Consider the following 12,964-nt stretch of genomic DNA (forward strand, 5'->3'; position numbering starts at 1 on the left):
ATTTTTGGCTGTATTGGGTCTTCGTTGCTGCACACGGGCTTTCTCTAGTTGGGGCGAGCGGGGGCTACTCTTCGTTGTGGTGCGCAAGCTTCTCATTGTGGTGGCTTCTCTTGTTGCGGAGCATGGACTCTAGGTGCACAGGCTTCAGTAGTTGTGGCTCATGGGCTCCAGAGCACAGGCTCAGGAGTTGTGGCACACGCGGTTAGTTGCTCTGCGGCATGGGGGGGGGGTCTTCCTGGACCAGGGCTCGAACCCGTGTCCCCTGCATTGGCAGGCGGATTCTTAACCACTGCGCCACCAGGGAAGTCCCAGGAAGCTTAAAAACTTCTAATTTCTATGTTTTTCCTTATTTTCTCAAGGCAACATATTTTTAATTGTTCCAAAGTTTTCCTTGTTTATATAACTATGGGAATTTCAGAAACATTCTGCTTTATAGTCCCCAGAAAAACTTCCTATGTGTAAATGCTGGCTCTGGTGTAAACACCCTTTATTACTGGTGTTATTAGTGACCCTCTCATAATCTAAGATTAACATCCCTCCCTTAATACACACTGAGTAAGACTCAGGGGGAGACTCTCACTATTAAACAATAAGAGCAGCAAGCCTCATCTGTATTTAGAGTTAGATGCTGCAATGTTTTATAAATATTTTTACTACTGTGGTATTTAAACAATTTCTCAGTAATCGAGTCACTAAAGTGAAGAACCAATGCATGCCATCCTGTAAAACACCATGAGCTCAGTAACAAAAAAACCCATAAAAATATTGGCTCAATTATAATGGTATCAGTCTCTCCTGGATTTATATAATGTCACTTTGAACTCTTATTCCAAAAGAAAACAGGTATTAGCAGTATCTTAAGAGAGTATATAAAAAACAAAAACTAAACAAACAAAAAAAACTTTTTAGGCCATCTAGTCCATCCCAAAGACAAATTCTCCATCAAATATTTTCATCCACTTGGATTGGTGGCGGCAGGGGCAGCGGTCGGCCGCCAATCCCACACGCCCCCCCGGGAACAGGCCCGCTATGTTTACATAGCCCAGGCAAGAGATGATGGTGGCTTCCACTAGGGTGGTAAATATGGAATGGAGAAAAGTGGATAAATTAAAGATATTTTTGATAGCACAACCAAAAAGATCTGCTAATAATTTGGATACGGAGGTTTAAAAAAGAGAGAAATCGGGAAGATTTCAAGATTTTCGGCCTGAAAGATTTTAGCATTTGCGAAAATAGCAGAGGACACTGGTTATTTAAAATAGTATTTTGGTCACGTCAAGGTATCCGCTTTAGACATCCTGTGGAGATGTCCTCTTGACCTTTGCGATAGATCTAAACTAGACATGTATTTTTAATTTTATAATACATTAATTTAACAATTATTAGTAACAATTATTACTACTGCCACCACTGCTACATCAGGAAGTAAAAGCTCAGCAACGTAGGACTTTCTCAAGCTCTTGAAAAACCTGCTAGTAAAAAAGGCAGAGCTTTCCAAATGTCCCCATTCATCCTCTGGCTCTGGGAACTTACAGCGTCCTGCGTCCAATCAGCTTCCAAATCCCCAGCATCAGCAAGTGGGAGGGGCTCAGATCGATCCTGGTCCTTCTGCTGCTCCGGCTTGGCCACGTCTGAAGGCCTGCAGGTCCTTGAAGGTACAGAAATCACCTGTTTATTCATTGGTTATAACTGAGCTCCTTACTCAAATTTATGCTTCACAAGACTCAATAATACATACTTTTAAGTCATGTCACTTATCCGTTTTTATAGTTTCTTCTTTTCTTCCATGGGTGTAAACACTGCCTCCGAGCGTTGCGGACCTGCCGTTCCCTTCCCCGCGCACGCGCCGGGGGAAGAGCGGGCGGGCCTGTTCCCGGGGGGCGTGTGGGATTGGCGGCTGATCGCTGCCCCTGCCGCCACCAACATGGAGAGTTTGTACCGAGTCCCGTTCTTAGTGCTCGAATGTCCCAACCTGAAGCTGAAGAAGCCGCCCTGGGTGCATATGCCGTCGGCCATGACGGTGTACGCTCTGGTGGTGGTGTCTTACTTCCTCATCACCGGAGGTAACGGCCTGCCTGGGGCCCGAGAGGCGCTGAGGCGCGGGGAGCCGGCCCGCCGCGGGGGCGCGTGTGTTCCGCTCTCAGCCCGGGAAAGCATCGCTCTCCTCTCGATCTTTTCCGAGGGTGGAGGGAAACTCTGGGGTCCCGAGTATTAACGGCCCAAAGGTTTATTTGCTCTCACGCCCGGTCCTGTATCTTGAGGGGACTCCTTTCTCGCTCCCATTGCCTTCCGTCTCCTGACCTCTTAGCCAGGCGGTCCGAGCCGAATAATATATTTTTCAAGCCCAGATTGTTGCTCTTTTTATTGCATGCCGTGAGTTATTTGACAAAGGCCCTGGGAAAATCTCTTTTGGCCCATTCTACTTCCACGGTTGGTCAGGAGGGTGTGGGACTTTTACCTTCTCTTTGTCTACGGTCCCTGGAACTTTGGAAGAGATTTGACAGCCTTTAGGTTTGTTAGCTCAAACCTAAGGGTTCGGTGTTGCTTTTGCCCCGATCAACAGTAAATATGAATGTAATCTTTCGAAACCACAGTTTTGATAAATATTTGAGATTGGAGATAGATTTGCAGAAGGTATCGCGTATTTGAGAGAGCGGAAGTTGAAAATTTAAAGAATAAGGAAAATAGCATTACCGTTGAACACTGCATTATCATTTTATCCTGTCCTTTGCAAAAGGGGCGTCGCTTTGTATAGTGGTGAGTTGGCAATCCGGCTACAGTCTTTTCATAGCTACCACCCTTTCAAGCCGCAGTTCCATGATTTACTCAACACTGCTACCGCACTTTTAGATTTTGGGAAGTGGGGTACTTGATTTGGAAATGATAAAACTAAAGCTCTACAGATTAGGGACAGCAAGAGCAGCTGGTTCTATTTTGAAGGGAATAGTCAGACATCTTCATTTTCATAGATGTCTTGTGAGAATAGTTGGCGCTGAAGAGGGAAGTATCTGAAATTATGCAGGCTTAGTTCTAGGATGAACCTTTGGATTTACCCTCCTCCCAAATCTAGAATAGTGACGGTTAACTTATGTTCATTTAAATAAATTACGTTTAAAATATTTTTTATGTTGGTAAGATACTGTCCTAGCATTGCATTAGCATTCACATTTGCTCAGCACATTAATAGGTGCTGGATTGAATAAACAAAATTTAAAATGCATGTGGCATTTTTTTTTTTGTAAGTCTTCATCTGCTAGAAATCTTTCCTGTAACCCTTACCTCCCTTGGAGCCAGGGCCTTTGCTGGGAGCCTCACAGTTTTCATTCTGGCCACTTTTTCCATCTATGTTTGTAATGGGGAGATTCTTTGCCCTGATTTCTGGGGGAAAGTGAAAGGACACCTTTTAGTGGCCAAGGCCATGAGCTGTCTCATACAAGGAATTGGTTTTGCCACTGGAAAGGAGTCTTCTAGAAACTGAGTGTACCTTTATAAATAAACAATATTTATTGCTGAGAAATATTCATCAAATAATGTATTGAGTTCCTGTTAAGTTCCAGGCATTAGGTACTGGAGGCAACAATGAATGAAACAGATAAGGGCCCTGCCCTCCTGAAGCTTATAATGTCATTGGTTGAGATACGTTAAATATCACATAAATCTTTCTCCATTACGTTATTTTTTCCACTGCAAATTGCCATGAGTGCATTGAAGGAAAAGAACAAGAGATTATGCGAAAACAATCAGAGTTAGGAACATCATTTACATTAGAATGTGGTTTCTGAGGAAATGACATGTTAGCCAGAATTTGAAAGATTGATGGAAAGGGTATCTAGGCAGAGGGAAAAGTATGGACAAATGCGGGACTGAGAGACCAATTAGGTGGGTTTTGTAGTTGACCTACAGTAGACAAGGTTGGTGGCACTAGAGATGGAGGCATGTATAATGAAAGATATTTTGGAAGTAGATTCAGTGGATCTTGATGATGATTGATTGGATGTGGGGGGAGAATGACATGTGAAGGAATTTTCCTGGTGTCTAGTTTGAGCACCAAGTAGGTGGAAATGTTATTTTCTGAGACTAAAGAAATGAAGTTTTTTTGGTTGGGAATGGTGAACCCAGAGGTCACTTTGGGATATATAATAGTTGGACATAACCAAATATAATTAGTTGGATATGTCAAGTTTGCAGATAGGAGTCTAGAACTGAGAAAAGAGGTTTGTGTTGAAATTAGTCAATAACATATGTTTTCTGAACTCCTCCCATAAGCCAGATATTGAAGAACATAGAGTTTCTATTCTTAGGGAGCTTACATCTAATTTTAATAGTGCTAACGTGATCCGGTAGGTGTTGGCACATTGAGAATCATTAGCATAGTAAAGCCCTGGGAAGGGATAAGTTCAGTTGGAGAGAGAAGGTAGACAAAGAAGAGGATAGTGGATCGAGCCCTAAGGAACTCCGAACGTTTAGTGGTTTTATAGCAGAGGAGGCTCAGCTAGAGAGGTAGCAAGAAAACACGAACAAGAGTGTCACGGAAGCCATGAGAAGCCATCTTTTTACCCCAAGAAAATGGATTTAGTAAACTGGATCAAGCACTGCTAGACCTCCTAATATGAGAACTGAAAAGTGTCCTTTGAATTTGACAACATGGAGGCCATTAGCCACATGAGCAAGAGTAATATCAGTGGTGGCAGAAGCCAGATCGGAGTGAGCTGAAAAATGAAGGATAAGTGAGGAAGTGGAGACAGAAAGTTAACCTTTTTTTTTTTTTTTTTCTCCAGAAGGAAGCCTGGCCCCCTTTCAAAAAGGAAGCATAGAAGTAGAATGTTAACTAGGAGGATCTGGTGTCAAGGAAAAGTTGATGTAGGGAACAAGAGGTTGAAAATACAGGAAAGAGAAGAGGTAGCCCATGGAACAAAGTCTCTGAAATGGGGGACGGAGTCCTTATTATTGCAAAAGGGATCCCATGGTGATAGGAGGAGGGACTCTTCCTCTGTTGTAGCTGGAGGGAATTCCGGAGGTGAGGATGGATGCAGGTTCCAGTTTGTAGATTTGGTTTGGGGGGGCGGGGGTGAGTTAGGGAATTCCCAAGTGATCGTTTTGTTAGTCAAAGGTGAGGGAGACAGTCTTGCTGTGCTTAAGAAAAGCTGGAGGTGGGGATGATGGAAAACAGTGAAGATAAAGAAGAGACGTTGACGGTGGGAGATTTGAGAAACAGTGTTGATGGACATTAGCGTAAATGATCATGATGACATTATGACATAATGATGGATATTAACATTAATGATTGTGAATCTCTAGTACTGCCAGTCTGCCTAATCGTGTGATTTTAGAACGTCTCATTTTACTTTTAAGCAAGAAAGTTTCTCTAGTTACCTCTTAATTTAAAGAAACAAATCCAAGTATATTTGGAACATTTTCTTGAACTAAAAATAGCCTTTAATGTTAAACCTGCTTTATTGTGGAGTCATTCTTGAGTTTGAAACAATACTGAATGAATTTCTTTTATGTTTTGCAAGTCATTCTAAAATACTGAGTTGAATTTCTGAAGATAAATTCTGGTTTATCTGAAGTTTAGGAGGTAAGCTGGGCCTCATTTGATTATAATAATACATCAAAGCAGTCCTATTGAAATATAAATGAACCTTTAGAGACAGATAAAAACTCTAAATCTATGTTAAAATTAGGAATCTGATCTAATCTATGTTGTTGTCTTTCATTTAGGAATCATTTATGATGTTATCGTTGAACCTCCAAGTGTCGGCTCCATGACTGACGAACATGGGCATCAGAGACCAGTAGCTTTCTTGGCCTACAGGTAAAAGATATCATTTTGAATGATTTGGTGGTGGGAAGGAAGATTGCTGAGACATGCCTGCTTATCTAAAAATACAGTGCAACCTATTGGGTGCATCTGTATTTAGACAATAGCTGTTTTAAAATGCTAAATTCAGAGATTGCAGGAAGTGGACAAGAACAAGAGTAGAAGTATATTATTTATGTATTCACTTATTAGGAAATAAAATATTTCACAATGATTGACATGATCACTTATTTAAAGGAGGGTATCAGTTTAAAATTCATTTATAGGCTGTTCTGGGGTCAGCAAACCACAGGTACCTGTTTATTTGTAAGTAAAGCTTTATTGGAATTAGGCACACCCATTTGTTTCTGTACTGTCTATGGCTGCTTTCAAGCTACTGTGTTAAGTGTGATACAAGCCATATGGCCAGCAAGCCTAAGATATATACAATCTGGTCATTTAAGAATAAATCTGTGGACCCCTGGATATACTATTACATAGGAAAAATAATTTTTGAGACTTGGGAGTTCCATGTAGGCAGTGAACACCAAAACAGCGTGGTTTGTTTCACCTGAGCAGTGCTTGTTGTATTGCCTTATACAATCCACTTGGTGACTGTCTACCTAAACATAGCTATATGTTTGTATTTACACTTAGTTTAGTGGTATTCCATGCATAGAATATTCCTGGAAAGATTACTGTGATTCTCTGTGGAGAGGATCTGGATGACAGGAGAGCTTGATGGCAAGGAGACATTTCACTGTCTCGTCATCTGAGTTTGAATTTTGAAACTGCCGCATGTATTGCGTTTTCAATTAAAACAATTAGTTTAGCAAAAATATATATACCTTCTTTATATGTGCCTATGTATAAATCATATCTTTAACAGAGAAATTTGCCTTTTGGGGTCCATGAGCTCTCAGAATTTGAAAGGTCTTCATCCCTAGAAAAATCAGATACGTGTATATACAAAAATTTAAGGGTTTATAGATTGCTGGACATCTTTGTGGGGTTCATGAAGCCTTAGTTAAGAACTTGCTTGCTTTTAAAAAGTTCACTTTGAAACAAGAGATTTATTAATTATTAAAACTCAGGAAACATTAACCAATTCAAAATTAATTTGAAATTGATAGTAGAAATTTAAATAACATAATTTTCAAAAACTAAAGTTCTGGGTAAAGGGTTCATGTACATATATTAGTTGGCTTTTTAAGATAATAATTAAAATATATGAGTATTGGGAATTCCCTGGTGGTCCATTTGTTAGGACTTTGTGCTGTCACTGCTGAGGGCCCAGGTTCAATCCCTGGTCGGGAATGAAAATCCCACAAGCTGTGCGGTGTGGCCAAAAAAAAAAAAAAAATGTATATGTATGAGTATTGATTTTACATAGGCAGTTGTGTTAGTTGAAGTTTGAAAGGTTTTTTTGAGCCTAAGCTCCATGAAGACAAAGGTTTGTGTCTGTTTTGTTCATTGTTGTGTCCCCAGAACCTAAATAGTGCTTGAGACATAATAGGCTCTCAATAAATATTTATTGAAATGAATAGCCAGAAATATGGTAAAATAGTTGTAAAGGTAATAATAAAAAATAAGCACAAAAATGTTTTAGCAGAAATAGGAATTTCAGTCTAAGGAAAAAGTTTTTTATTTTTCCGGGAATTTTCATTTATTGTTTGCTCTGGTCTTTCTTTTTCAGAGTAAATGGACAATATATTATGGAAGGACTCGCATCCAGCTTCCTGTTTACAATGGGAGGTTTAGGTTTCATAATCCTGGACCGATCCAATGCACCAAACATTCCCAAGCTCAATAGATTTCTCCTTTTATTCATTGGATTCGTCTGTGTCCTATTGAGTTTTTTCATGGCTAGAGTATTCATGAGAATGAAACTGCCGTAAGTTATTAAGTACTTCGTGTAATCAGCACTTAACTTGCAAACTGGTAAAATAATTACCTGGATCACATAAAATCATAGGAGATTTAATGTAACCCTCATTTAAACAGATGAAAATTTCAAGAACCAGAGAAATTTGTGACTTGCTCAAGGTTATAGCTATAGTTAGTAGCAAAATTGAGACGAATAGGTCTTCCTGACTGTTATCTCCATACATGTTCATGAGAAAATCCCGTTATTTTGCTGTAGCATCAGTGACCACTGACTGGAGACATTTCTCTAAAGGGCTTTTTGGTTAATCTGTAACGTATGGAATTCCCATAGTAATAATAACAGTAAGGAATACTTTTGAGCCATTAATTGCTGTTGCTCTTTGAATATCGATATGAGGAAAGCCCACTAAGCATTGGACAGGAAAGGAGAGTTACTGCCTCTCCAAAAAGATGGGGAAAGGATTTCATATATTAGATTATTTTGATTCAGAAAACGAACACTATCTTTAGAACAAAAATAAATTGGTTTTATGGCAACTTTTATAATTCTGTTTGAGATCTTTCATTTTAAATGTAGATGAGTCTGATCACATTTCCCTATATTCTGATTTCACCTATGGATACATCAGTAACTACAGGAACTTTGGGCAAACATATCATACCAAGATTAGCTCTTAGAAAATTCATTTTTTAGGGAATATGTTAAACATCAAGTGTCAGCTGTACTGATTTCTTAAAACTGATATTTTCTGATTTTATTATGAGACAGTAAAAGGGAAAATAGGAATGTGTTTGAATTACACAAGTTCACTTGTTCTGTGGCTTAACCTGTCCGTATCTATAACACATCTGGGGTAGAATGGACAGACTTTCTAGAAAGTCACAAATACTTCTCCTGCACTCATGTTCCCATCTTAACCCTGCAGTGTGGGACAAGAGAGCAGTGCTCTTTGTCAGCTGAATATCTGTGTGGCCATGTGGCTCCATCAGACTGCCAATGGCTCTTATTTTTGTCCTGGGAAGAATTGGGGACATTTGTTAAATTGTACGAGGACAGGGACTCCAGCCTCCTCTTTTTGTTCCTCTTTGTTCTACCCTTGTTGCCAGAGGTATACCAATAGAAGAGTCTGAAGTTTTTCATAGCAAAACAGGAAAAGAGGAGGCTCCCAGAGAGGATAAAGAGGCTATTAAAAATTAATAATGAAAACAGAAAGAACCTTTGGAGGCATAGAGCAGAACAGAAGCAGTGAGCTGGTTTTGTCCATAGCACCAGATTTGTTCTCATTCTGCTTAAGCTTCCCATTCTTCCTTAAGGTTTTAGGTCTTCTCCTTAGGCTGTGTGTTTTTCTTTTAGCTTGAGCATTTGACTTTTAGGATAATAGAGCTATCTACTACTTACAAAAAGGTTTTGAAAAGTGTTTAATTCTCTGGATTGCTTCTGTCTTACTTTTGCAATTATTTATGTAAACATTTGTCTTTTCCACGTTCTATAGGCCAGTTTCCAAGATTGTTGACTAAGATAACAATAGGAAATAAGAAGAGTATACTCTATGGGTTTTGGGTGTAAATTATATTTAGGTATAGTCAAAGCAGAACAATAGTCTAAATAGAAAATTGCTGCTTTCTGTAACTTGCTGTGCAGCTAAATCTAAGATTTAAATTTTTAAGAGGAAGGACTTTATGATCCCCTCTTTGATATGATTTCTCATCTACAGCTCCTAATGCCTGGTACCTTGAGTGTGGAGTGGGGAGAAACAATGGACAGTTTGGGAAAATAAGGGAAGCAACAGTGTTGCATTTTCTGGAATATTTGCAGGCCCCAAAAGAGATGATGAGCCAGGTCTGTGAGCCTGCATATTGCACATGATAGGGGCGTGGTTAGTATCACCAGCAAGAAAGGGATGTGTCTTCTTGCGCATACATTCTCTTTGAGGACCCATCATATATAAGCAGTTTGATATATAATAAATGGGACAGCAGCAACAACAAAAAGTAAAAAACATCAGTAACCATGAGTCTTTTCAGATCAAATAAGTTGCTAACATCTGAGATAAAGGTTGGCTATGCTATAAGATACTTCATGATAGCTTCCAGGGTTGCACGCTCACGAAGAATCTGATATCACCTTTAACAAGAGGTACCTTTAAAAAGGAGAAAACAATAGCAGTGAAATGGTACTACTAGCTTTATATTTTCTGATTTATGCTTTTTAAAAGACCTGATGTATTCTCTACTGATATAATTTTGCATATTAAAACATGGCTTTATTTGATGCATAAGCATAGGTCATATACTAATTACAAGGAAGAATACCACAACGTATAACTGTATCAAGAGATATGTGTCCAAAAGTGCATGTTCACCTATCAGTATACGCAGATGACAGGCAGCTGTCTCTAAAGAGTCCTCGGTACTTTTGTTTCATAGTGTGAGCCAGCTGTTGAGTAATTTCCACTGGTGCAAATATTAGTGGACACTTTCTTAAAATCTTGAACTTTTTTTTCTTGTGAAGCTTAGGTCTTTTTTTGTTCTTGCTGTTAGAATTATCTGACAAAGATTTTATTTTTTTGTAGGTTTAATCTTTTTAAAAACATTTTTATTCTGTATTGGAATATAGTTGATTTATAATGTTGTATTAGTTTCAGGTGTACAGGTGTAAAGTGATTCAGTTATATATATACATATGTCTGTTCTTTTTCAGATTCTTTGCTTGTGAAGCTTAGGTCTTAAAGTATGCCTTTTGTGAAGTGTCAGGCATTACAGTAGCAAATTTATGAGGCAGTCTTCAAAGTCGATATATACACTAAGAGGCTTTTTATTTTTTATTCAATTTTGGGGGGAGAAGTGGAGGGGAGAAGTATTGGTTGTCTCAGAGTTGTCACAGTGGTTGTGTGAGGTGAAAGTTCTCTCTGTACCCAGAGTGTGGATTGGCCAGGCTGATAGAGCAGAAGGAAAGGGGTAAATGAGTTCTAAGGAGATCACATTGGCTGCATGTAGACCCAAGACCCAAGGGAGTCAGGTGAGTCCAGGAGCTGGAAGGGAGGAAATTCTTGAGTGTCTGCTCTGTGTCAGGCAACCCTATGAAGTTTTTTGTCCCCACGTTAAAGATGAAGAAATTTGAGACACTGAACTAATAATAGCTAATGTTTGTCAAGTGCTTATTACCATGAATAGCAGTTACTGTATTAGTAGATTCTCTTATATAATCCTTAAAATCCTTTGACATAACTCCATTTTATAGATGAGGAAACTGAGTGACGTTTGCCCATTCGTGTTAGGCTTACCCACTCGTGTTAGAGGCAGGATCAAAAGGAGAGAAGTTCTAAAGGCATCAGCGGGGACAGGGTGTATTCAACCCTTTCTTAATGTGGATAGTTTTACACAATCTTTCTATTTTTTTCCTTGATCCTGCAGCTCCTAAATAAGAGGTTGCAAGGATTTATTGCAAAAGAAAAACTTTGGAACTTTATAAAGCAGACTTTTAATACTTTAATTTAAAGGGGATTTCAGGGCCCAACTTGTACATTTAGTAAAAGGATTTCCTATTTGAACAGTGTGAAGTTTGACTTGCTCAGCAGCTATAGCTAATGCCCCCTGCCTGCCATCAAGTCATTTCCTAAAGAAACAGGTGTAGGGCAGACGCTTCTGCACACTGCTTCCAGGGGGTACGAGGGCTCGCCTCCCAGGCGTGAACAGCTCCTGGTCCTCCTACTTTCTCCTTTGGTAATACTAGGGTTTGCAGGAAATCTAAACCAGCTTCTTTCCATAAAAAGGTTTGTGATGTTTGTTGCAATTGTGAGAGTCCAAAGGAAATTGATTCTGGCTCTTTCTTTGACTTTTACATAACATTTTTTTCTCTTTACTTTTTTTTTTTCTCATCCTCTGTTGTTTAGCATATTGGTTTGTAACTTTGTCCTTTGAGGGAGAAGGATAATGGAACCCAGACCCAGTATTGTATTTATTGGGGGCAAGATTTGAAATAAGAACCATAATGAGGAATCACACAATTATATTTTCACATTGTCATTTGATTCATCATAAAATTTGTTTGGGACACTTTGAAATGTTGCTTCCTTTTCACTTTTTGTGTTTATAAATTTTATTTTTACAGGGGCTATCTGATGGGTTAGAGTACCTTCTGAGAAGAAATCGGTGGATACTGAATTTGCTCCTGTTAATGAAGTTTTAAAGGCTGTACCAGTCCTCTGATATGAAATATGGAAAAGGATGAAAAGCAGCAGAAAAGAAACATCTAGTGAAAACATAGGAAATGTATTATAGCTTGGACTAGAATGTCTTCTTGGTATCAGAGACCAGCTTATCAGTATTTTTTCCTGCTGGCCTATACTGACATACCAACGATGTTAAGCGGCATTTTCTTCTTTTTTTTATTTCTTAAAGAAAATATACTTCATTTCTACAACTATAATATTGAATAAAGTGATTATTTTTTACAAACCCCTTAACATTTTTTGGAGATGACACTTCTGACCTTCAGAAATTAATGTGAAATCAGGAAGTGAGATCCCATAAGCTGAGAACTCTGGACAGCTGATCAGCTTTACCTGTGGTGCTTTGCCTTTAAACAGTGTGTGACAGTGCATCATTTCAGATATGTATGTAAGACTGTTTCCTGAACAATAAGATGTATGAAAGGAGCAGAAATAAATAATTTTTCTAATTAACACCTTTTTAATTTGTTTTTTGATTAACTGGTTGTATTAATCTTTGGTCTATAATTATCCACTCCCATCTTGTGACTGTCTTAAGCTACTGTTGGTAGCCTGAAGTCTCCAAGTGTAGTTGGCAGGATGCCTTGTGAGGTAGCAACTCCGTATCCCTATAAATATTCAAGCACAGGCTGTACATTTATGTTAGTGTTGTTTTAAATGTGATTGTGTTAGATGACAGTTCCCTTCAGGCATTCATTTGCAGTAATTAACACAGGTTTGAGCACATAAAAACATCTGTAGACCAGTCTGGTCTTCCTCTAATTTCTTCTAGCCAGGTCTTTTGGTTCTCCCTTAACTGGCCATGGACTTCACTTCTCTAGGGCCTCTTTAATTCTTACCCCATGATCTCTAAGTTTACAGTAAAATTTTCTCTCAAGTGGGTTTTTTTCGTAATTCCAAGGCTGATCTAAATGTAGCTGTTCATTAAATTTAAAAGATTCATTTCTTTTTTCTTTTTTTTTTAAATTAATTAATTTATGGCTGTGTTGGGTCTTCGTTTCTGTGCGAGGGCTTTCTCTAGTTGCAGCAAGTGGGGGCCATTCTT

The 12,964-nt window shown here is 38.9% G+C and overlaps 1 protein-coding gene across 1 annotated transcript; it reads left to right on the forward strand.

The window, feature by feature from the left end:
* Positions 1-1,848: 1,848 nt before the first annotated feature.
* OSTC (oligosaccharyltransferase complex non-catalytic subunit) lies at positions 1,849-12,372 on the forward strand. The gene is made up of 4 exons (XM_068543289.1): positions 1,849-2,063; positions 5,722-5,815; positions 7,497-7,694; positions 11,799-12,372. The coding sequence occupies exons 1-4, from the start codon at positions 1,925-1,927 to the stop codon at positions 11,815-11,817; spliced, it is 450 nt and encodes a 149-aa protein (XP_068399390.1). The 5' UTR covers positions 1,849-1,924; the 3' UTR covers positions 11,818-12,372.
* Positions 12,373-12,964: the final 592 nt, after the last annotated feature.

Source organism: Eschrichtius robustus, chromosome 4, assembly GCF_028021215.1.
Source record: "Eschrichtius robustus isolate mEscRob2 chromosome 4, mEscRob2.pri, whole genome shotgun sequence".
Classification (NCBI taxonomy): Eukaryota; Metazoa; Chordata; class Mammalia; order Artiodactyla; family Eschrichtiidae; genus Eschrichtius; species Eschrichtius robustus.